The 25,296-nt window shown below is 38.3% G+C and overlaps 1 protein-coding gene across 1 annotated transcript in view; it reads left to right on the plus strand.

The window, feature by feature from the left end:
* LOC136877006 (aminopeptidase N) overlaps positions 1-25,296 on the plus strand; it is a 167,100-nt gene that overhangs the window by 125,544 nt on the left and 16,260 nt on the right. The window contains exon 13 of the mRNA XM_067150794.2: positions 8,906-9,082. Within this exon, the coding sequence (XP_067006895.2) occupies positions 8,906-9,082 (177 nt within the window). The remainder of the gene's footprint in view (positions 1-8,905; positions 9,083-25,296) is intronic.

The raw sequence follows: 25,296 nt of genomic DNA on the forward strand, positions 1-25,296 counted from the left end.
GTATATAGAACATAATACTCCTTTTCTCCATTCACTAGGAAATTTTGCCGATTCCCATATCTTGTTAAAAACTTTTACCATCACCTTCAACATCGATTCGTTTGTCCCTACTTCCTTCCATACTCTGTTGGTAATACCATTCACCCCACCTTCTACTTTCGTTTTCATTTTACTTAACACACTAATTACTACTTGGATTGTTATTTCCCCATCTAGTAACTGTACTCCTACTTGCAAATCTCTTTGGATAAATGTCCTACTTTTTTCCCCATGCCAGTCTCCTCTCCCACTCAAAAGACCTGCAAAATATCCTACCCACTTGTTTTCTTCTATGCTTGTTCCCTTCCCCGTAGGCCTAGTTCTCTTAAGTTTGTTAATGGTTTCCCATATCCTCTCAAATCTTTTCTCTTTGCAATATCTGTTCACTCTTTCTGCTTCTGCCTCTCTCCAGCATTTCATTTTCTCATTCAGTAGCTTCTTGTATTCTCTTCTTAATTTACAATATTCCTCTCTTTTTTTTGTTTCCCTCCTTTCTTGAACTCTGTTAGTGCTGACATAACTATCTCACGTTCCCTCTTACAATCTTCATCAAACCATCCCGTGGCTCTGTTTTTGTCTCCCTCTTCTCTTATCTGTACTTTCTTTCCCACCTCCCATACAGGACGCTCTATTATTTTTAAAGCTTTATCTATGTCTTCTTCCAGCACTCTTTCAGCTTCTACTCTTATACTATCTCCCCTCTCACTTAACTCCAATCTCAATTTCTCAATCGTAGTTTCATTCCAAATATACTTCCATCTCTCTTTATGCCTCATCCTATTTCCTAACCCTATCTTTCCTTCACCATTTTCCTCTCTAAATTTTATCCTAATGGGTAAATGATCTGTTGACCCACATTCTACCACCTCAAAACTTATTATTTTCCTTAAAGCTATTTCCGAACTTACTCCTATATCTACCACACTCCCTCCCTTTGATGTGATGAATGTCAGTTCTCCCGTAGTGTCTCCCTTCATCCATCCATTTAAAATATATAATTTTTCTATAGCACATAGCTCTAGCAACTTTACACCATTACTATTTATCTCTTTGTCTTTACTGTTTCTTTTGTATCCTCTCACTTCAGTATCCTCCCACCTTTATACAGAAGACCAGGAAGGACAAATTTAGGAATGAAAAAGTCCAAGAGAAGGTGAGAATAGGAGACTCTCTACTACAGAGAATTAAGAAAGCAAGACTGAAGTGGTTTAGCCATGTAAGAAGGATGAGTGAAAGCAGGACTTCAAGAAGAGTATATGAAAGAGAAGTAAAACGAAAAGGACCAGTTGGCAGACCCAGAGGAAAATGGACAGATCTGGTGAAGAAAAGATGTTGAGGAGAGAGGACAAGATTGGGAGAAGATTATGAGAGAACAGTGGTTCATGGACAGATGTAGATAGAGCGGGCTTGTACACCACACCTGGGCAACTGGAGATGGTGAACGATGATGATGATGATGATGATGATGATGATGATGATGATGATGATGATGATGACTGGCTCATCATCTTCCTTTTTGCGTATTCCCATTTATTGGGTGTTTCCAAAATGATGCAATGATAGGCACTAATAGAAGCTCACATACGAAACAACTATATTATCTTAATGAACACACTAACAAGATTCATTATACCGTTTTGTTTGTAGACACATGTTGATGGCGATATGATTGTTCACTGCGAGGGCTCAAAAAATACATACACATTATGGCCACCTTGTAACAATGTAACAGAACAGTCACCTGTAACCAATGTGGTCGGTGGTACTAAACCAGCACATGGTGATACTACACGAACTACCAACCTACAATAAATAAATACATATCTAACAGTGGGGTCTGTCTTCTTTCAATGTTTTGCAATGTTTCCTCCACTTCAATTGATCCATAGCATCCCAAGATCTGAGTTTTGTTAACTGTATGCCATCTCTCACCGGTCCAGCCAGTGTGCTTGAGTTTGCCCTCGAAGTTGGCAGCCTTTGAAATTCTTCCACATATCATCGTTCGTGACATTGTCTATCTAATGTTTGGGTTCTTTTGTATTGACTGTACAGTATTAAAAAATATACATCTAGTCTACCTTAGTCAATATACAATATGTCTGAAAAAACTTCAAGAATTAAAACATAATGGTACATGTTTCACCAACTTTGGGCCTTCTTCAGCCCTAAAAAGCAAAGTATAAATTTAAAAACCAAGCATAATGACATTAACCCTAAAAACCATAGTGCATTCCAGCTATCTTTTACTGAAGACATTGTAGAATTTGAGACTGATGATTTCAACGCTGTTTTAAAGGTAGCTTGATATTCTCCTAGTCTCCACCATCATGTGTTCAATCTTTGTGGCAGGCCTCACAGATACAGAATATACTGTAGCTGGATTGTGGCATCTAGTACAAACAGTCAGTGTTGACAAGCACACTGTCATATGGGATCATTTTCGTATCCTTGATCATGACAAGGTCTCTTTGTCTACTAGTCAATTTGGGACATCTGGCTTCCGCTAAAATAAGTGATAAGGTGTGAATTCCACTTCCTTAACCCTAGGGTATTCACGCTAAGAATAGATGCAGTGTTACTCATGAAGGCTATATATGTAGCCCAAACTGAAATTCAATGTGAATGATTCGTATGTGCTATTATTAGGTTTCTTTGGTAACAATATCTTAAGTAGTAGTATATTTAAATATTCTTAAGTCAAATTTGGAAACCATATGTAGGTTTTTCTTTTGTTGAGAAGAGGCCATAAAAACCTTTGAAGAAAAATTTGATTCCATCTCACACTAGGGGAAATCTATCATGGAAAGAGAAATAAATTACATCTTTTAAATGTATTTGTATATATACTCAGCTACCTACATTTGAACATATATATATGGTAAATAAAAAACAATATCAGGTTAAAAAACTGTCTTAGAGTTTCTGTGAGCCTTTTAAAGAATTTTAGCATTTTAAAAATATCTCCTCCAATTGTTTTTCGATTTTTGCCTTTGTGGCCCATAAATTTTGACCGAAAACTCAATAAGCATGATCGCACTTCACACTTCATCTTCACTGAAGCACTCTGCGCAAATGCACGTAGAATGAGTCGGACAGACTTTTCTGTAGCACATTCCGCAGTTTTTCCTTGTTGATTTATCCCTCCCCCGTCCACACAAGAAGCATCTTCCTATGTGATTTTCTTGGTCAGCTAAAGGACAAACAACAGGAATATCAATTCCTAGAAGAAACTTAGCATGTTTTTGAAGATAAACTGGAAATGATTTTACTTTTGATTTCCGAGATATTTGTGGCTTTATCAAGTCCCATGCAACTGCTTCAAGAAACAAACACCTGTGTACTTTCTTATATTTACCATTGACTGAGAAAACAGACAAGGCATTTATGGCCCTGATGTTCAACAAATCAAAATATATAACCATTGGCCAGTGTTTGGTGTTATGCACAATATCGTATTTAGCACACAACTGATCAACAGTATTCACTCCACCTTTGGTTCTGTTATAAAATGTTCCAATAACAGGTTTCTTCAAGTCACCTGTGTCGGTATCAATAGCACTGTCATGATGCATAGACGAAAGCAAGAGAACAGTGTTCTTTTCCTTTGGACAATAAGAAACTAACGTCACAGACCCATGAAATCCGAAGAGATTTGTTTAGTTCTCTATTTTTATTAGACCTAAACTCCTGCAGAATTTCATGTTTATTTTGCCTGATTGTTCCCACTTTAGTTTTTTCTCTTTGAGTAACTTCTGTGTCAGTGGTATGGATGTGAACCAATTGTTCCCTGTTAAGTTTCGGTTTGTTCCAGATATAGGTTCAACCACTCTCATCACTACATCCTGTGAAGCATTAGACAGTTTCTAGGGACCATCTGGTTGTGTCCCTATGTAAACCTCAAGATTTATGGTGTAACCAGTTTTAGTATACACTAATCAAAAACCTTTTTTTTTTTTTTTTTTTTTTTTTTTTTTTGCTAGGGGCTTTACGTCGCACCGACACAGATAGGTCTTATGGCGACGATGGGATAGGAAAGGCCTAGGAGTTGGAAGGAAGCGGCCGTGGCCTTAATTAAGGTACAGCCCCAGCATTTGCCTGGTGTGAAAATGGGAAACCACGGAAAACCATCTTCAGGGCTGCCGATAGTGGGATTCGAACCGACTATCTCCCGGATGCAAGCCTCACAGCCGCGCGCCTCTACGCGCACGGCCAACTCGCCCGGTAATAAAAAAAAAAAAAAAAAAAAAAAAAAAAAAAAAAAAAAAAAAAAAAAAAAAAAAAAAAAAAAAAAAAAACCTTGATTCCGTACTTAGCAGCACTTAGCAGGCTTCTTAGGCATGTATACTCTGAAGGGACACTTTCCACGGAATGCCAACAATTGCTCATCTGTTGTACAATATTCACTTGGTGCATAAAAACGCTGGAAATTCTGCACAAAATTTCAAATTGTTCCCTAATAGGAACTAGTTTATCAATGTTTCTCCTATCTTCGTGGTCTCTAATGTCGCCGAAACTAAGACATTGCTTTAGGAATAGAATCTGTTTTCACTCATTGCTAGATAGCAAGCTTCCACACCTGATACTTTGGAGTTATCCCACACTTGCTTACTGTTCTTCCTGTTACTGCCTAGACAGCCACTAAGACAGAGAATGCATATCAGAGCATGTATTTCTGTAGTATCAGTAAATTTTGCATCATGATCACGTTCAAACTTGTCTCTTAATTCACCTATGTAAATATTTGTCGCTGTGGTTATCATTTGTATTATATTGCTATCTATAAAAAGTTCTAAGCATTCAAGACCTGTTATCACAGTACGAGCAATTCCCTTAGGGCCAGGAAAGTGCACGATAATAATATGGGCTCTTGTACGCACATTAGTATGTGGACGATCCCTTAGCCACTTGAAACTGACCTTGGCAATGAACCATCTGGAATTATTGCTGCCGGTACCTGCATCGTGACTTGTCACTTGACACTCGGGCAGGGTATCTTCCTCACTGCTTGTACCTTCTTCAGATTCAGTTTGGTGTATTTTGTGTGTACATATATCTTGTTCACTATCGTCACTATCGCCGCTGCTAACAATACTATCACTACTTTCATCTAACCACTGACCGATTTGAAAGTCATCTACTTGGCTGCCTGCGCGGCAACATTTCCTTTGCTCGGTCAATATTAGCACTGAAACAGCAATGCTCACGCGAGCTACTATTGTAGCCCAGACCACTCCTAATCCATCTGGCGCCTGTATGGCCTGCCTTGTCAAGGCGGAAACACACTTGCCAGTTAATTGCAACATTGACAGGCAGCTGTAGAGAGTATCAGCATTCCTAGCAATGAATATACTCTGTACTACAACAAAATAAATGACTGGGCTACACCTGTAGCCCACGCGAGTATCCAAGGGTTAAAAAAGAAGGTGTTTGTTACAGACAGATCCCATGCTTTAGCAAATTCTAGGATTTGAATGCCATCACTCTTTTGCAACCATATCCATGGCATCCATGGTTTCATTCAAATACATCCCTTGCACGACCAACATGTCCGTTAAGATCTCCACCAATGAAAAGGATTTAACGAGCATCAATGGCTCGAATGTGTGATTCAAGGTCGTCCCAAAATTTGTTTTTCTCTTCATCAAGGCAGCTAGTCTGTGGAGCGTAAGTAGTATGTCACAATTCATATTAAATTACTGTAGTTCCCAAGGTGACCTTTACTGACATCAGGTGGTTGCTAATGTGTGTTACTTCATAGACACTGTCGCGTATATACACCTACGTCATTTGCACTCTTCTAACCAATGTAGATTAGCTTCTAGTCTTCTCTGATATCTCTTGATTTTTCACTAGTCCATTTAGTTTCTTAAATGCCAGCTATGACCGTATTCCGTTGTTTCAAAGAGGCAACCAATTCTTGGTTTCGACCTGTCATTGTCCCAATGTTGACAGTGGCTAGTCTGATTCAATTTGATGTTGTTTGGTCTAGCTTCTTTAGCCAAAATTGACCCTGGGTGAGTAGCCCAAATAATTTTTCCACATCGTTTGGGCTTAGAAGGGCGCCACAGCATTTATATCCGAATGAAGAAGAGTCAACTACATGTTGATACAACAAAAAATACCTCAACTGACATGTTGCTCCGCCCGTTATTGAGGGCATTTTATACTGTCCCTAACATGCAAATATTCACCTTTTTCAGCTACACATAATTGGAGTACAGATGCTGTATGGTGGTTTTCAGTGGCATTTCCTCCAACTGAGGGACTACCACCTTCGGAAAGGAACTCCTCCACCCAAAGCTGTTGGCTCCTTCTGTATGTTAGGTTATATCCTGCCACCCAACACTTGGCATAGAGATGCTGTCTGTATTGTTTACTCTAGCATGATGGACTTGGCAAAACATAACAAATCCATACTGTATAAATATTTTAATTCAACCGTATTATCACACAGTTTGTATCTAAACTTGCGATTATGACACCAATACACCCCACTTCAATTTTTAAAATAATATCATGTACTACCATAAATAATCAATAAACTTAAATATCTTTGGAGAAACCATCCTTTCTTAGAAGAATATTAGGTTTTATAATAAATCAAATTGAATCATGTTTATCAACTGCAATCTACAGTAATGTTTATGAAAATTGTGACACTATGTAATAGTTATGAGAACAGAATGAAATTGATTTTACTTATCACTAATACTGTTATACAAGCACAATTAATATTTCAGACTGTACACATTAAAACCTCCATGAGCTGCAAGGATGCAATGATAACTGTTATAAGTCCTGATATTGAATTAAAGAGACCTTGGATGTCTTCCTGGGGAGTTGTCTCACTGGCAGCTCCTATGTGATTCAACAATTCATTGATACTGGCTGATGGAGGACTCCAGTGTGCTAATTATTGGCCAACATATCCCATGCATGTTCAGTAAACAATGCCTGATGAACAAGCTAGTCACAAAAGAAGCTGTAACTGTTGTGCTTCGAAGAAGTTCTTACAGTGCTCTACCATTGTGCTAACACTGTCAACCTGGGCGACGTCTCAGTTCGTGATCCACTACCAGAATTTTCATGCTTCTGTAACCTTGTACAGGCAGATTTACACATAACAATTATAAAGGAAGAAATTTGAAACATGAAAATAAACCTGAAATAGTTTAAACATATTGTAACATGAAATTTCAAAACAAGTAGGAAGAGCGACAATTACGGATAGGATGTGGAAGGCGGCATGGAACCCTTTTGTGAAATAGATTTTCAGAAAGGGTAATTTCCCTAGTAGCCAACCGTTTAATTAAAAGTAAATCATTTTCAAAACTCAAGAAAAATTCTAAATGGAACTCTAGTAAAATAATCAAAATGAAACAAAATATTGACATACCTTGAGACATGTGCAGTGTGCTAAGAGAAATTTTCATAAATTACAAGTTATTTGGCACTAAATTCAAACATACATTCCAACGGCACATGTCTATTAACCTGAGGGCTAGTCCCATTCTACACAAAACAAGAAAACTAATGAACACTTTTCCGAACTAAGAGGTAAAAGAAACACTTTTGTCATCACTGAAACACTTCAGTACATGACCAAATGAAATCAATTACATTAGAGTGGGTGAACAGAACTACTGGATGGCAAACCTGATGGATAAAATTAACATAGGCTTTTGCCTCCAAACAATTTGTAGATGATCTTAGCTGAGAAGCTAAGACATTTAGGCAATAATGGTGAATGTTCTATTCAAGGGCAAACTCTTGCATAATGAGAGAAAGTTAGTTTTACATTTAAATTTAGGTAAAATTAAAACCAAATATGTAAGATAAGATAAGATAGAACAGTGCTTTCTCTGAGGTAGTCAGGATCCCATGAAGGAGAGACCTTGGCGCGAGCACATCCGCTCTCTAACTTGGTCAGATGATAAAGATGCCGATGCTTCACCGCTCTCACCGAAGGGGGAGGGAAGATCCAGAAACAGGAAATGGTGCAATTACAAAAGGAAACCAATCAAAATAGAGAATTCACCTTCGGATCTTCACCCCATTTACAACCTTAGTTGTTGTGTTGTGACACTGTCATAATTAAACTATTCTGGAAAAGTCCAGACTTACAAAATCAAAAGCAAATCTTAACGAACTACAGTATGTTCCAACAGATAATTTGTACAAGACCAAAATTAATTTTCATTATACTATCAAATGAATAGGAATTTTTTAAACAGCCAAATAAATTAGAGTTCCCATCAGTTCATCCAAAATGCTGCCTTTTCACCACCACACTTTCTATTCTCTTCACTCCACTGCTTCCACAATCATATCACTGTTATGGCGCTGTATGTCATAAACAAGCAGAAATGCCAAAGTATTAAACCCTACCTTCATGCAGGCCAATCATTTGTCTGTGTTCAAACTCTTTTAGCATGCTTAGACATAGTGCCTCTTGTAGAAAGGTTTACAGCTTGTTGACTCTGATACACTAATTGCTTGGCTCCTCATCAGCCTTCTGTTTATATGTCCAACATGACAGTCCAGAAAGCACTGTTGGGCCCAGGAATGAAAAGTTGTTCTGCAATTTTGATCACTTGCTTGCCTTTCATTGTTTTGCATTTACTGTAAATTTTATTTTTACTTTCCTTTGTGATGTTGGAGTTTTCATAAACATGAATGAATAATAACATTTTTTGTGTATTTTATATGTATTTCTTAGCATGATTCATAGTTTTTCTATTGTCTTAATATCATAATAAAATCATACAATTTAAAAATATGGTAAATCATGTTGCATTTCTATTCTCCTATAATCTCTTTCAGAACTTTATATATTCATATATAACTATGCAATTCTTTTATCTAGGATTAAACCTGACATGCGACATCTTGTCCTATGCAATGCTATGGAGGATGAAAGAGCCACAGAAGAGGATGTAACCAGTTTGTGGGAAATAGGATATAATTCCACTGTAAGTGAAGAGAAATATGACATTGTGAATGTACTACTACTCTGTGCAACAAAGACAGAACTGCATCACAGGTTAGAAAACTTTATCTGTAAGCATAGAAAACTGGCATATTTATAAAGTGGTCCTTTAAAGCAGACTTCCAAATTTCTTTCTCATAGATGAAAATACTGTGTCCAGCTCCTTGCATGAATGGTTAGCATAGTTTCTTCACTTCACAGGCCTGGGAATCTTAACTATGCATTGATAATTCCTCTGGCTTGGGGATGGTGGTGGTGGTGATTATTATTGTTTTAAGAGGAAGTACAACTAGGCAACCATCCTCTATATAACACTAATCAGAGAAAAAATGGAAGGGACCCGACACTTTGAAAAATGAAGATATCGGCCAAAGGAAGACAAGGACCACGAAGGGCATGACCTAATACCGTTGGGGTCGAAAAGAACAGGAATTGTCCAAGGGAGGTTGGATAGGACAGCTGAATGTGAGGACTCTGGCACAGGTAAGTGGAAGCAATGCCAGGACTCATGAGGGCCCCGTGGTTGCCAACCCGTGCTCCCAAGTTAAAGAGCCCCTGAGACCCCTTTTAGTCACCTCTTACAACAGGCAGCAAATACTGTGGGTGTTATTCTACTGTCTCCACCAACAGGGGGATCTGGCTTGGGGACTGGGTGTTTGTGTTCATATTAATACATTTTTCTTTATCTGCACACACTACACTCCCAACCACTACAGAAACATTCGGAATAGGCACCAAGGAAGGGCCTCCAGCTGTAATACTGAACCAAATATACATCAAATGCCAGAAGGCCAGGAAGAAGAAGATGATGAAAATATTTCTTTAACCAGATATCACACACATGCTTTACCCCTTTTGATTGTCTTAATTTGTCACTTGTTTGTTCCTTTCTATCACCCATATAACATTAGCCCACCTGGTGGCTATGGTCGTTAAGGTATCAATTCTTTACTGTCTGAATGAGTGGTCAGCTGGTTCAAGTCTTGTTGGTAGGTACAAAATGTTCACCATTAGAATGTTGGATGATACGATAGGAGAGTTTCTGGTTTACTTTTTTCTTTTGCATATGGCCTCGGGAGAGGCCTGATGCAAATCTTGTGAGTTGAAGCCCATGGACAACCTGCATGTCTGTGCAGATGAAGGATAAATTCTCTCGAAAACGACACACACACCCCCAGCTACTAAGTCAGAAGAATTGACCAATGAAGATTAAAATCACCCAGCCAGCTGGGAATCGAACCCAAGGCTCCTTGGACCAAAGGTCGGCATGCTAACCAGTTAGCCAGACTTCATATGGAGTGAGGACATGTGATGCCGTAATGGTCTGTCGGATGGAGAAATGAATTTTTTTGAGCAGATGCTGACCCAAGTTAGGTTATATGTATAAGTTAACTGAAAACAAATTTTCATGTGTTATAGGCTAAGATTAATCATGTTGTATATAGCTCATGTAATATATATTTATTAGGCAATTTTTCCATAATCCTTGATGTGTTCAGGGATGTGTTCAGGCATTTAGAAAATTTCTGGTTATAAGTATATTAACTCAAGGGAAGTTGGATTAAGGTTACATCACCTCTATCACCCTAAATAACTGTCCATGTTTCCCAATTACCAATGAAAAGCTGCACACACACACAAAAAGAAAAAGTGTGTGTGTGTGTGTGTGTGTGCGTGCATGTGTGTGTGTGTGTGTAAGTGAGCGCTGGAATCTTCATGTACCAATGATGCGATGTATAATGTCCTAGATATTTCTAGATATCTTGGGTTATGTGTCATAGAGACAAAACTTGTTTTAAGACAATTCTAGAATAGGTGCTCACCAAGACCTTTCCGATGTTATTATAGCACCTCTTCCAGGTATCTTATAATAATACTATGTTATAAGAAAGCAGAATTATCTAGAATCATAGCCAGTATATATATGAAGAATGAGTTAAGTGACTGAGTGAGTGAGTTGTTGAAGGAAAGTTATGGAGTTGTGTTGTTAATGCTACTGCAGCAGATCAATCATGGTTTGGTAGAGTGATGTGTTGATAGTCAGTGTATTGCTGCTGTTATACTGATATTGTGACTGAGGCTGTGACTGAGGGTCTTCCATAAACTACCATGTATTTTGTATGTGTTTAGTTTAGTGAGCAAGTTACAAGTCAAGACAGTCAGTTGTTGATGTAGCAAGCTATCATAGATTAGTTATACCATACTGATACTGCTTTGTAGACCAACTGTAAATTATAATGTATGGATTTCGAGTGTTATCAATTGTATTTGTGCTGAGTGTTAATATACAGCATGACTCAGCCACTCCTTCTAATGTAGTTTTATGCAACCCACAATATTTATTCAATCCTGAAAACATCCACTCTGCCGGTGTGCTCAGACAACACAAATGGATATCTTGGTATTTACTGCCTCACGATGATAGGACGCCATAATGTTATACTCATATTAAACACTGGAAGACATGTGTGTGCCTTCTAGATCATACGAACCTGACATGCCGGCGAAACACTGAATTAATATTGTGACTGCAGTAAACCTAATACTTGCTATAAGCTGCCCAGTGTGGTGTACCTAACCGTAGTGTAGTTGGTAAAGGCATGGCGGAGCGGGCTTGCATGTCAGGTGGGAGGTTCGAGTCCGGGGCGAAGATTACAAATTTTTGAAATATTTGTGTAATACTTACCACAAGCAATTTAAGTTTAATACCCGCTTTCATGCAAATTGTGTGTGAATGAATGTGTTTGTGGCCCTAAGAAGGGCTGATTAGTTAGCAGGCCAGGCACATACAGACTGGAAACAGTAGGAACACAACTGCCCTGACAATGTTTTATTGCAACAACTGCTCGATGTAATGACCATTTTGGTTTATGCACATTGAGGCTCAGTGTCCAACAGATCGTCTTGCGCGCTAAAGCATTCCAGGTGTAATTGCTCAGCAGGCGCCTGTGATGAGTTGCCGGAGCTGGTCAGGGTTTTCCGGCGCTTGAGTGTAAACGACGTTCTTCAAATATCCCCACAAGAAGAAGTCTAACGGTGTTAAATCTGGTGATCTGGGAGGCCAAGAAACAGGGCCCTCTCATCCTATCTATTTTCCTGGCAGTTCCTCATTCAGATGGTTACAAACGGGCATAGTTGAATGTGGTGGAGCTCCATCCTGTTGCAACCAAATCGTCAAACGATTGTACAAGGCCACATCCTCCAGAAGCAGTGGGAGTTGCTGACGCAGAAAGTACAGTTAGCGTGGGCCCGTCCAATGGCCCTCAAAGAAATACGGTCCAATTAGGCGATCCCCCAAGATTCCACACCAAACATTCAATTCCTATCATACTTGGTTGGCCACCTGTCGCACCCAATGAGGAATGTCCGGACTCCAATAGTGCATGTTGTGGCGATTGATGTTCCCATTATTGTGGAAGTGCGATTCGTCCGAGAAAAAGATATACGATACGAATGCTGCATGATTGACCAGCCTGCCTAATAGCCTCCAACAGACCTCCATTCGAGCTGCAAAATCACGCCCATGGAGCTCTTGGTGTAGCTCAAACTGGTATGGGTGAAATTTATGTTCATGCAGTATTCGCCAGACAGATGGCTGGCTGATGTTCACCTGTTGTGCAGTCACCCTTGTACTGATGTGTAGATTATTATGACCTGCCTCTAGAATGGCCCCTTCTGTTTCATCCGATGTAACGGGCCTATCGTGGACTGGTGGCTGGTTGGAAATCATGCCTGTTGTCCTTAGGCGCCTTTCAACACGGCGGAAAGTCGTAGCAGTCGGGTGTCACCTGTTGGGATACCGTTCCTGGTACAGACGTTGTACCTCACACGCATTTCGTTTTCTTTCCCCATAAATGAGGAGCATGTCAACGTATTCCTCTGTGGAAAACATGTCGAATGACAGCAGAGATTACAGTATACTCAGTCCCTAACCAGCGGAGTATGCGCAGGGCACAAGATGAATAACAGCATCATTCTACTGTTTGAATGTGACAAACATGAGCCTGTGTTTATGTATTCCAACATGATTACATGTAACTAATCTCATGATTAGACCCGTATTGAAATTTGCTATAATATGCTTACAATATTGTGATCACAATATTGTAAGCATATTATTCCAACATCATACCGATGCAAAAATATTTGAACGATGCAGGATTCAAACCGCCGCTGGCACATTCAGTCGATTGCTAGGCGAACGCCTAACCACATTCACTATACTACACTGCTGGAAACATGCTGGTAGTATGACGAGAGGAGAGTACATATCCCATCCGGTTTGGTGCACTGTTACCTTGTTTTATGCATTCATTCCCCTCTTCGTTACACCCAGTCACGAGGCAAGACACATTAACATAGATACATGGTAAAAGGACATTGCTACATGATTTCAAGGCGCTATGTTTTGCGAACGGATGATATAACAGTTCGCTAGGATTCAGAATTGTGTGCAAAATGTGCTCACTGAACATTAGTACCATATAGTACGCCTGCAGGGGAATAGCATCCCTATAACCATGTACACATTAGTTGGGCTGCAGCAAACAATATTGAAAGGAACTGCTGAATCACACTGTATATAAGTGCAGTCGGTAAGGATAGTTGTGTTATTATTTTTATCACATTGCTGCATCTACGTCAATGCCTTGGTGTTATTCCTCAGGAGTGGGCTATACACTGACACCAGGTTTCACCCTCTTTTTCTTTTGGTGATGATAGGGCAGAAAAGGGCTAGGACTGTGAAGGTTGCATCTGGGAGATAGTGGGTTCGAAACCCACTATCGGCAGCCCTGAAGATGGCTGTACCTTAATTAAGGCCATGGCCGCTTCCTTCCCAATTCTAGGCCTTTTCTATTCCATCATCGCCATAAGGGCTATCTATGTCAGTGCAACGTAAATCTAATAATAATAATAATAATAATAATAATAATAATAATAATAATAATAATAATAATAATAATAATAATAATAATAATAATAATAATAATAATAATAATAATAATAATAATAATAATAATAATAATAATAATAATAATAATAATAATAATAATAATAATAATAATAATAATAATAATAATAATAATAATAATAATAATAATAATAATAATAATAATAATAATAATAATAATAATAATAATAATAATAATAATAATAATAATAATAATAATAATAATAATAATAATAATAATAATAATAATAATAATAATAATAATAATAATAATAATAATAATAATAATAATAATAATAATAATAATAATAATAATAATAATAATAATAATAATAATAATAATAATAATAATAATAATAATAATAATAATAATAATAATAATAATAATAATAATAATAATAATAATAATAATAATAATTCCTTTTCCACCAACAAGTTAGGACCTTCTTTGGGATGTTACAATTCCACAGAAAGCAAATAATGTTCAACAGCTACTTCATACCAATCTTGATCTATGGAATCAAAACATGTATCCTCATGGAGAGTCATGAAAACTGTAGAGACGAAGTTTACTGAGGTCCACTATTTAGTAGGCCAGATAGGCTAGTGAAGAAATAAAGAGATGAGGTAGGAAGTTGGGATCTACTAGATAGTCTCTGTACATCCAAACTACAGTGATTTAGACATGTGATAAAGATGGAGCCTACGAGAACAGCTCGAGTACACTTGGAAACAGAGGCAGAAGAAAAACGCCTGGTTGGAAGACCTAGAACCTGCTGTATGGATATGGTCAGGACTGACATAACAGCTAAGGGAAGGACAATGTGTGATATATCAAGAAGAACAGGAATTTATGAATAGAGGGTAACTGAAGAGGCTTATCAACACTACTCGGGAAACTGGAACTGTAAATCAATGATGATGATGATGAACACAAATGTAAACTCGCCCCTATTAACTGCATCCCTTAACTCTCAACTATTATGGATTGTGTCCTAGATTTTTTTTTTTTTTTGTTAATATCTGAAGCCATCTCTTTTCAGTTTTGACTCAGTAAATTTTTAACTGTTAAGTTCTTCAGTCTACTGAAACTAATTTTGAGTAATAAATTTATAAACTGCTGTAGCTGAAAAGTGGTAACAGTATTATACTTGAAAACGAAACAACTTAATTATTTACCATATACCATATGTTTTTTTTCAGGTAGTTTATAAATGTATTACTCAAAATGATAAATAAATAAATAAATAAATAAATAAATAAATAAATAAATAAATAAATAAATAAATAAATAAATAAATCAATCAATCAATCAATCAATCAATCAATCAATCAATCAATCAATCAATCAATCAATCAATCCTAGACTCTTTGGTCTCTTTTCCTTGTTACATTCTGCCTCCTTCAAACCACAAATTGACTCTTGCATATACCACTCAGCTAGTTCAAATCCTACACTCTGTGAAGGTAATATCATTTTCATCAGATATTATTCATTGTTGTGTGCTGCAAATTATTTCATAAATGCACTGCAGTGATAATGGGGTTTTCTGCATATGTATTACATTTAAACATGTAAGTTTTATTTTGACATAAATATGTCTTATGACTGGAGGTCATCTGAAAATTTCAGTTACGGAAGTTAGCATCGCAAAATGAGTGAAGGAAGTGTAACCTTGACAACTGTGCAGCCTGTGATGTAAGGTATGGATGGATGGGCAGACAATGTTACCTAGGAACTGTGCAGACTATGTCTTATGGCTGGTGGTCATCTGAAATAAGCAGCCATTGATGGATGGCCATGACAGAGAGATATATTTATGATCATTTGATTTTGGCAAAGGGAAGAGCGGTTTCTTTTCTCTCTTGTGTTTCATATGCTACAGACTATTTAGGTTAAGATATACAACAGCGATTAATTTCCTCATTGTGAAATCTTTAGTGATCACAATACAGGTTCAGAGCAAGAGCTTATTGGAGATGGGAGTGAAGAATAATGTAAGGAAGAAACCATTGAATATGATGAGAGGGTCGTATATGGCAAAATAAATGCTCCATATAGAGCAAGAAACAGCCACCAACTAACATGAGACTAAGATGATACAATATCAAAGTGCTATTGCCTGTTTTGCGACTAAAGTCTAAAAGTCTAAGAGAAAATCTTGTTTAAAAGGTATGGGAACTGCTGTTTACCCAAGGTATCCTTAAAGAATTCCTCCTGTAGGTTCACCTAGGTAAGTACCTAGGGGCAGTGACATTGGAGAAGCGTGGGGGTTGTGTGGGAATTTTGGCTGACGGACGTTAGAGAGAACAAAAACGAGGAAACGATGGAGAGAGCAAATTTAACAAGACCTAAGGAAAAGAGTGGCAAACGTTCAAGACGTCTCTGATGGAAAATGGTGGAAAGACAGGCAGAAGTGGAGATCAACGATCCACAACCCATTCCAAGATCAAATTGGACAAGGGGAATGATGATGATGATGATGATGATGATAAGTTACTGTCTTAACTTTTTTGCTACTTATTCACCTGTGTGATCTTACTTTTCTAATAACCAGGAAATATACATTTAATACCCATCATTCTCAAGCATTTTCAATGATAGCTTTGTGTCTCGAGATATTGCTACTAGCTCACTGTATGACTGTCCCTTTCCCTGTTTACCATAATCTCTAAAGAGGAATGGCTTGTCACCCATCTACTAGTTGTACATTTTTTGGAAAGTTCAGACACTTTGGCTGTGACAAGAGCATTTTTGTATAATAAGTCACCTCCTGCATTATTTGCCTAGTGGTTAACAGTTGCCATGCTAGGTTTTATTTAACAGTGCAAAAGTCTGTGAAAAGTTTGTTAGCCACAGAAGTTTTGTTTGTGCGGCTACATTTTATCTCTATAAGGCATCTGATACTGTATTATAAATAGTTCATTGTTGTTATTATTATCCTTTGATTTTTTCTGCGCCCTGGCTCCTGTGCTCTTTAATATCTACTGTAATAATCAATTGCTGCCTGCCATCATTTCTTGATGGATACAGTACTTTTGCATCCATCTCCTGGCACAGGCCAGAGTAAAGTGTAGCTTCCACCTAAGTGCCGGTCAACATCCATGGCTGTGATAATATGGAAGTTGCTGGGGTATGGGTAGTGCTGAGTAATGACGTTCAGAGCATGACTAGTGCATCTGAGTGTTATGAAAGGTGCTGCTCATAGGGTCAGTCGTGCTACAATAGTACTTTCTGACCCAGTGAGGAAAGCAATGGCAAACTACCTCACACCTCATCTTGCCTAGCACGCCTCATTTTGGCGCTGCCATTGGTTTTTGGGGTTTCCTTATAACCGCATAACCTTTGGTGGTGCTATTTGAGGATCCAACCAGCCTCTGGGCTGATGACCTAACAGACAGACAATAATCAATTTCTTTTCTGGACAAGAGAAGTTTTATATATGCAGATGATCCTGCACTCACAGTACAAGGCAACTCTTTTGAACAGGTTGAGCAGAGACAAACTCAAGCACTTCAGGACATTTAACTGTATTGTAAAAAGGAAGAGTTCAAAACAAATCTCAGTAAAATCCAGGTTCATTGTTTCCACCTCAGGAACAAGCAGGTGCATAGGAACTTCAGATCTTGTGGAGTTCAGTTGGCACAGTTCCCCACACCAAAATATCTAGGTGTTACTCTTGGCTGGGCTCTATCCTTCAAACAGCATCGCTTCAATACAAAACAGTTCACCAGGAATAACATCTTATACAAAGTAATTGAGGTGACCTGGGGGCCTACACCAAAACCGTGATGTCCATGTCCTTCTCTCTCTCCCGTCGTTCCACTCATGACTGAGTATCGTGACCCAAGGACTTTGTTGTTTCTTTTATAAGCTGATACCATTCTGTACGTACTTGCATTTTCCGGACAGTAACTCTCCATGGCAAGTCCATGATCTCTCTTACTTGATCAACCCATCTTTTTGCGGCCCGTCCTCGTGTCCTTGTGCCAGAAACTTTTTCTTGGACAATTAATTTTTCCAGGTTGTCATCCTCTCTTCTCATAATGTGACCAAAGAATTGCAGGATTCTCTGGTACACAACTTGGCATAAACTTTCTTGTATTCCAATTTCCCGGATGACAGAATCATTTGTTCGCCTGGCTGTGCATGATATTTGCAACATCCTTCTCCAACACCTCATTTCAAAGGCGTTGATTCGGTTTCTGTCTTTAGCTTTTATGGTCCAAGTTTTGCATCCACACAGGAAGATTGAGAACACAAGCGAATGGACTAATCTTTTCGTTTTCATAGATATTGCTCTATCTTGCCAGATCTTCTTTAATTTTGCCATAGCTGTACGTCCTAGAATGATGCGACGTTTGATTTCTTTTTCGCAGCTACTTTCATCCTTGATTATTGAACCAAGATAAGGAAACTGACAGACTCTTTGGAGATTGTTAAGGTGCTGTGGCAGCTGAATCTCTGCACCTTTATTGACAATCATTAGTTTTGTCTTGTTCCAATTAATTTCCATGCCAAGTTTGTGACTTTCCTGTTGTACACGATCCATTATCTCGACAAGCTCCTGTACACTGCTGGTTACAAGTGTGGTGTCATCTGCAAAATGGAGGTTATTAATTCTCTTCCCACCAATTGAAAATCCTCCTTCCCAACTGTCGAGGGCATGCCTCATGATATATTCACCATAGATGTTAAACAATTGAGGTGATAAGATGCATCCTTGTCTCACACCTTTGGAGACTTTGAAACTTGATGATAGATTACCATCAACTCTGACTTTGGCCAAGTTGTTATCGTATAAGCCTTTTATAATTGAAATGAGATGAGATGGAATTCCCATTTCCTCTAGAACATACCACAACTTCGGCCACAAAACACAATCGAAGGCCTTTTGGTAGTCAATGAAGCACAGAAACAAAGGAATGTTGAATTCATGTGCCTTTTCAACCAACTGACGTATATTTAGAATCTGTTCTCTAGTTGTTCTTCCCTTGACAAAGCCAGCCTGTTCTGACGGGAGCTGATATCTAATGTAAGGTTTCAAACGTTCCTTTATGATATGCAATAATATTTTACTTGTATGCGATATTAGTGAGATGGTTTGATAATTCCCGCGATTCCTTGTTGATCCTTTTTTGTGAAGTGGAATGAAGATGGATATGAGCCAGTCTTGCACCACTGCCCCATATCTTGTTACAGATGAAGTGCATTAAACGTACCCCTTCTTCTCCCAATTCCTTAATCATTTCCCCAGTGATGCCATCACTTCTTGGTGCTTTATGATTCTTCAGGTGTTTAATTGCATCTTCTACTTCACTCCTCAATATTGAAGGCGCTGATTCAGAGTTAGATTGATTAGGGTTGTACTTTTTGCAAACATTCCTGGTGGTCACATCCGCATATAGATTTTCACAGTATCTTTTCCACCTTTCAATGGCCAGTTGTTTCTCTCCAATGAGGGTACCATCTTCCAGAAACCAAGAACGGGGATTGAAGTCGCGGGTAATTTTCTTTACCTTCATAAAGAGATCACGAGGTTGACAGTGCTGTTTATGCAATTCAATCTCTTCACAGATTTCATGAATTTGGTTTGTCTTATCAAGTCTGCACTGCTTTTGAATTTTCTGAGATAGTGATGCGTGCATTTTTAAATATTCATCTGTTTCATAATTGTTTCTTTTTAGTTGTTTCCTTTCCTCTATTAGGCTCAAAGTTTTGGCGCTTAACCATGGCTTCCTAGGAAATGGATTCTGCCCATATATTTCGTTGCTTGCACTACTCACAGCAGTCTTCAAGTTGTTCCATACCGAATCTGCAGTGTCAGTGGCATTTATTCCTAATGACTGTAGTTTGGGACGAATAGCCTCGCCGAAGCTACTTAGAGCTCTGTCATCAAATTTCATTTCCTGTACCTTTGCTGTAGTTTTGAGTTTTAGTCGCATTCTCATGATGATGAGGATATGGTCTGAACCACATTCAGCACCAGGGTAACTTCTGCTGTTTAAAACAGATGACTTCCAACGACTTCTGATCAGGATAAAATCAACTTGATTTCGTACCCTGTCTCCAGGGGATATCCACGTATATCGGCGGCGAGGGTGATGTTGAAAGAGTGTATTGGTAACAACTATTTCCTTATCTGTACAGAATTGTAGAAGACGCTTTCCTCTATCATTTCTAGTCCCAAGCCCATATGGACCAACATGTACACTAAGGTGGTTATCAGATGACGTGTCACCAATCTTAGCATTGAAGTCACCTTGAATAATTAGAATTTCTTTTGAGGAATATTATCAATAAAGCATTCTAATTGACTGTAGAATTCATCTATCTCATCTTCAGGGGCAGCAGATGTTGGTGCATACACCTGTACAATATTTAATCTACAAGGTGTTGAATTTGTCTTGATGGAAATAATTCTATCATTAACTGGATAGTATCCAATGACTGCGCTACATAACTTCTGTGGAACGACGATCACTACACCATTTCGTCTTTGATGATTATGTCCGGAGAAATATACTGTGTTACCATTGGTAGTGATGAAATGCCCAGCACCTTTCCAGTATGTCTCACACACTCCCAAGTTATTTCTCTCTCAACAATTGATAGTTTACCCCGGAGATCCGATTGGGGGACTTGAAACTCCAGAATTATATTTAATAGTAGGTACGAACATTTTGAATTGGGCAAAGCCATTGGGTTGATTTGGGAAAGGTAATAAGGTGGGTTCCTGTGTCCTTCCTCATATCGACTAGGCCGCTCCTAACATGGAGGTAATATGCTGTTCAGTGCAGAAGCCTCACTTTACTCATCTTAAAGATGGCTGACAATATGGGCCGGCTGCGTGACCTAGGTAATGCTAAGAATGCCAAACAGAGTGCCAATCTTCATCATAGTTTCTATGCTAGCAAAGACAAAAGAAACAGAATGGGTGAAAGTGAGGGCAAAGATATTAGCCAAAGGTAGCATTATCTATGGAACTATTGTAGCAGTTAACAAGATGGCTGACACTTACTGCAAGAAATTTATAATAAATATTACACTAAAAACACTATCAAACGAGAATATATTCTTTGGACAACACTAACACAAACTCAGCACCCAAAATAAGCCACAAATATTCCTCAGAAGCAACGAAAGTGCAGGTTTTCTGTATAGGCGGATGTAAGACACAGCACTATTACACACTACCTACACCACGTAATGGAGCCTTGTTATTCAGCTGGAGAATATGCAAGGTCATTGCAGTGAGGCTCAACTTACCAGATTCCAGCAAGATATGGCAGATATTTTAGATTCACAAGGTCAAATGGATTGCATCACTGTTGACGCAGCCAAGGCTTCTGGCAGGGTAGATCATAAGAGATTTTTTTTTTTTTTTTTAATTTTAAACTTGTGAATGTGCTCTAATGGTGCATTATCATTCTGATAATCATGGAAGTAGGGCCTATATAATATGACAAAAATAAATGCCCAAACTTAAGTGGGGCAGAATTTAATAAACTGGCAAATGCAAAATGAGTACTATGAAGATTTGATCAAAGAATTTGCTTCCGTCAAAGTAATATAATCTTTTTGCATGGCTATTTCTAGCCTGGTGCAACCCTTATAATACAGACCCTCCACCAAATGTGGGTGGCATCTGTTGTGTATAGGAAACTGTGTCTTGCTGTGGTAGAGGATAGTGTTACTATATGAGTTGCAAAAATGTAGAAGATAGTACAAATACCCATTCCCTGAGCCAAGGAAATTAACCATTTAAGATTGAGAATGAGGACATTCTTGTTGTTTTGTTTTTTTTTACCTTGGTACGATAGGAGAGTTGCATCCTCATTTTTGAACACTACTATGCTGTTGCGTGGCTCACTGCTGGTCTTCACAGAAGGAGAAACTTCTCTCCTACTACAGTTCAGTGTGTCCATGATAATTATGTTATTTTTATTCAATGGTGTTGCTAGTTTAAGTGAAGTGAAGAAGTTATCACAAGTAATATTTCTTCCCTGATTGATGAAAGGCTCAGCAATACGCAATACTACATGTTGACTTAGAGTCCGATCGGTGGGTCGCGTTTCATATTTCCCAAGATAGGAAAAACTGTTTACAAAATACTTGGGTTCCACATAGACAGCCAACCACAATTTAATACCAAACTTGTCTGGTTGATTGGCCATATACTGCATAAATGGGCATCTAGCTTCCGATGGAAAGAGCTGTTCATCCACGGTAATGTTCTCACCTGGACTGTAGCAAATAGTACAATTAGATATAAATTTGTCCCACACAATGGATACAAGTGCAAATCTATCAGTTTTCAGGCGATCCCTGCAGGTAGATTTCTCATTGAATCAAAGAAACCTCATGATATCCAGGAAACGGTGTTGTGCCATAGTTTTAAAGAAAATTCCAGGACACCATTTCTGTGACTACAGATCAAATGTTCGTGTCAGCTCCATAAGTTCCGCATACGTATAAAAGGCCAATGAGCGTCCAATTCTTCCAAAGAAATTGTCCATTCAGGATTCTTCAGAACTTCGTGGGCTCTAACCTCAGTACACAGTTCGATGTTGCAAAATGGATTTGTCAATAAAAAGACGCCAAGACGTAGGGGGACAAGTTTCTTCAATGTGGCATTTTGCATGTCCTGTGGGACCTGGGATTTCCCTGAATACATTTTGCTGTCCTTGACGGCCTGGCAGGCTTTGTGGATAAACGCGAGTCCACACTGTTCCATCCAAAGCAACCTCTTCCTCGCCGACCGCCACGTACTGACCACGCCCACATATTGACTTACCCCAGCATATGTTCGGTCTTCTGCAGTTGATATCGTGATCCTTGCTAGTGATTTTATTATCTTAGTGTTTCTTCACCTTCAAAATATAAAACCAAACTTACTTACACTGTGCACAGAATTATGGAAATATAAAATGATAATGTAAAATAGGCTTACCTTTGTCATCAGCATTTTTGCTGGTGTGCATGTGCTGCGTTTGGTTGGTAATTCCCTAACTCTTGAGGTCGAAGGCTGCTGTGTGATTTCATTTTCACATGGCAATTCTACAGGATCGACGCAACTAGAATCAGTATCCAAACTATTTCCATTTGTCAAGCTATACACGTCTCCGCAATTATCGAGGTCTAAATCACTCCCAGATTCATCGCTTGATTGTGATGGGGAAAATGTTATGTAAATGGTTCAGAATTTCGGTAATTACAAACAATGTTTGTAATGACTGGAGACGACAACTGGCTGCTCGTCATCATTGCATACCTTTCATTACTGAACAAATAATGACTATATTCTCCTGACAGTGTACTTGAATCATTGTTTGAAAAGAGCCAACAGCTGCCCCATTGAAGCATAGCAATACATTCTAATCGATACTACGGTAATGAAGTATACTCTTACAGCTTCTTATAATGATATCCTGCTCCAAATTAATGCCACAAAAGTCCGATATACAGCTACTGCAGTAGCGGTCAAAAAGACCGCCCGGTAAAAGTAGGTATATGACTTCATAACACCAAATAGAAATGAATTATGGATATTTGAAGCTATATGCTGAAAAGTACATGTAAAATCATTAAAAGCCACCAAAGGATTTGCATGTCCTAACCGTGTAACAAGTGATAGAGAAAACAGAACTGAAAACGGTCATTTTGACTGCTGCGGTAAACCTAGTGTTAAACATGCTCCTAATTATGAATAATATTTGAACTGTTTGTTTCAAACACTGACAACAAGAAGTGTTTGCAAATGTAGATTCTTGAAGATTGAGCAACTAGTGTTATTCTCTTAATTGCCTCCTTCTAATTTGTAAGCCATCCTTTCAATTATGAAAGTATATTTTAAAATTTCAATGGCATTCCTGACCCTAATTGTTTCAGTTTTCTACTGAAGTTCTACTTGAGTAAATGGAAAGTGTCAGAGCGCAGGAAAGTTTTATAGAAGTGTGCACTGTAAGTGCAGTGAAAATGTCAAGCCTGGAGAAGATAAAACCAGTTCAACAATGGAGGTGAAATTAGATGTACTGACCTGACTAGGCAAGTGGAGTAATATAAATGGTTGGAAGGGAGAGTCTCTCTCGAGATCAAATCTAGATCTTTGATGAGTCCAGTCTGAATTATTGAATGCTGTTTTTGAAAACTCGTACATCCAGGGATCAAGTCTTCTCCAAGCTACAAAACAAGAAAGAAGGAAGTTATAATCCTGGCATGGAGCAATGCTACAGGTAAATACATACAAGCTGAAACTTGTTCTTATAGGAAAGTAAAAAAATCATCATGCATTTAAACACGTAAACGGTGCAAAAATGAGTGCAGCCCTTCTCTTGAATATCTGTTTAGTGCCAAAGCCAGTCAAATGTTTAGATGGATGGAGTAATTTTCAAGGACTAGTTTTATGAATGGTTTATTCCCTCTGTGGAAAAGTTTTTAAAGTCAAAAATTCTTTCAAGGAAAGATTCTCTTATCCTTGATAACCTGTGAGATGATATCAGATTCATATTTCTTCCTCTAAATAATATTGCATTATGCCAGTCATTGGATCAGACCATTTTAACTTCAAAGAAAAAATATAGACATAAACTACTTTCATCACTAATCCTAGCCATGGAAGGTCACAAAATGATTGACAAGTTGAAGAACATTGATTTGTTGAATATGGCGGAGTGAACTGCTGATTCATGTCATTAGCTCAAGCCTAAGAACCTTGTTCATTCTTGAAGGAAGTGATTTCTTGGATGTGGCAGACTGAACTCCTGATTTATGGAATAAGCTCAACCCTATGAACCTTGTTTGTTCATGAAGGAAGTTACATGACCATTCAAACGAATTTGAGGAGAACAAAGAAGAACCAAGTGAGCTGGCCATGCAGTTAAGGGCTATAATAACTACAGTATAATAAAGAGAAATATGAAGATAGCTGCATATGATACAGCTGTGAGCTTGCATTTGGGGGATAGTGAGTTCGAACCCCACTGTCAGCAGCTCTGAAGATGGTTTTTTGTAGTTTCCCATTTTCACACCCGGCCATGTTCACTTTCTTCCTAATCTTAGCCCTTTCCTATCCCATTGCAATCATAAGACTTATCTGAGTTGGTAACTTGTAAAAAAAACAAAAAACAAAGAAGAGACAGAAAATTCTTAACTGGTTGATTTACCAAAGAGGATTCCTGGCTGCAAAAATGCTACTGATGGTGATCTTGGCGAATGGATGAGACAGGATGAAAATGGTGATGATGAAATTGTTGCACTGTTGAAAGAAAGGGATGTAGTAAATGAAGAGGAATCCAAGGATCAGGAAGTGTAAGA

Source organism: Anabrus simplex, chromosome 7 (genome assembly GCF_040414725.1).
Source record: "Anabrus simplex isolate iqAnaSimp1 chromosome 7, ASM4041472v1, whole genome shotgun sequence".
NCBI classification, from domain to species: domain Eukaryota; kingdom Metazoa; phylum Arthropoda; class Insecta; order Orthoptera; family Tettigoniidae; genus Anabrus; species Anabrus simplex.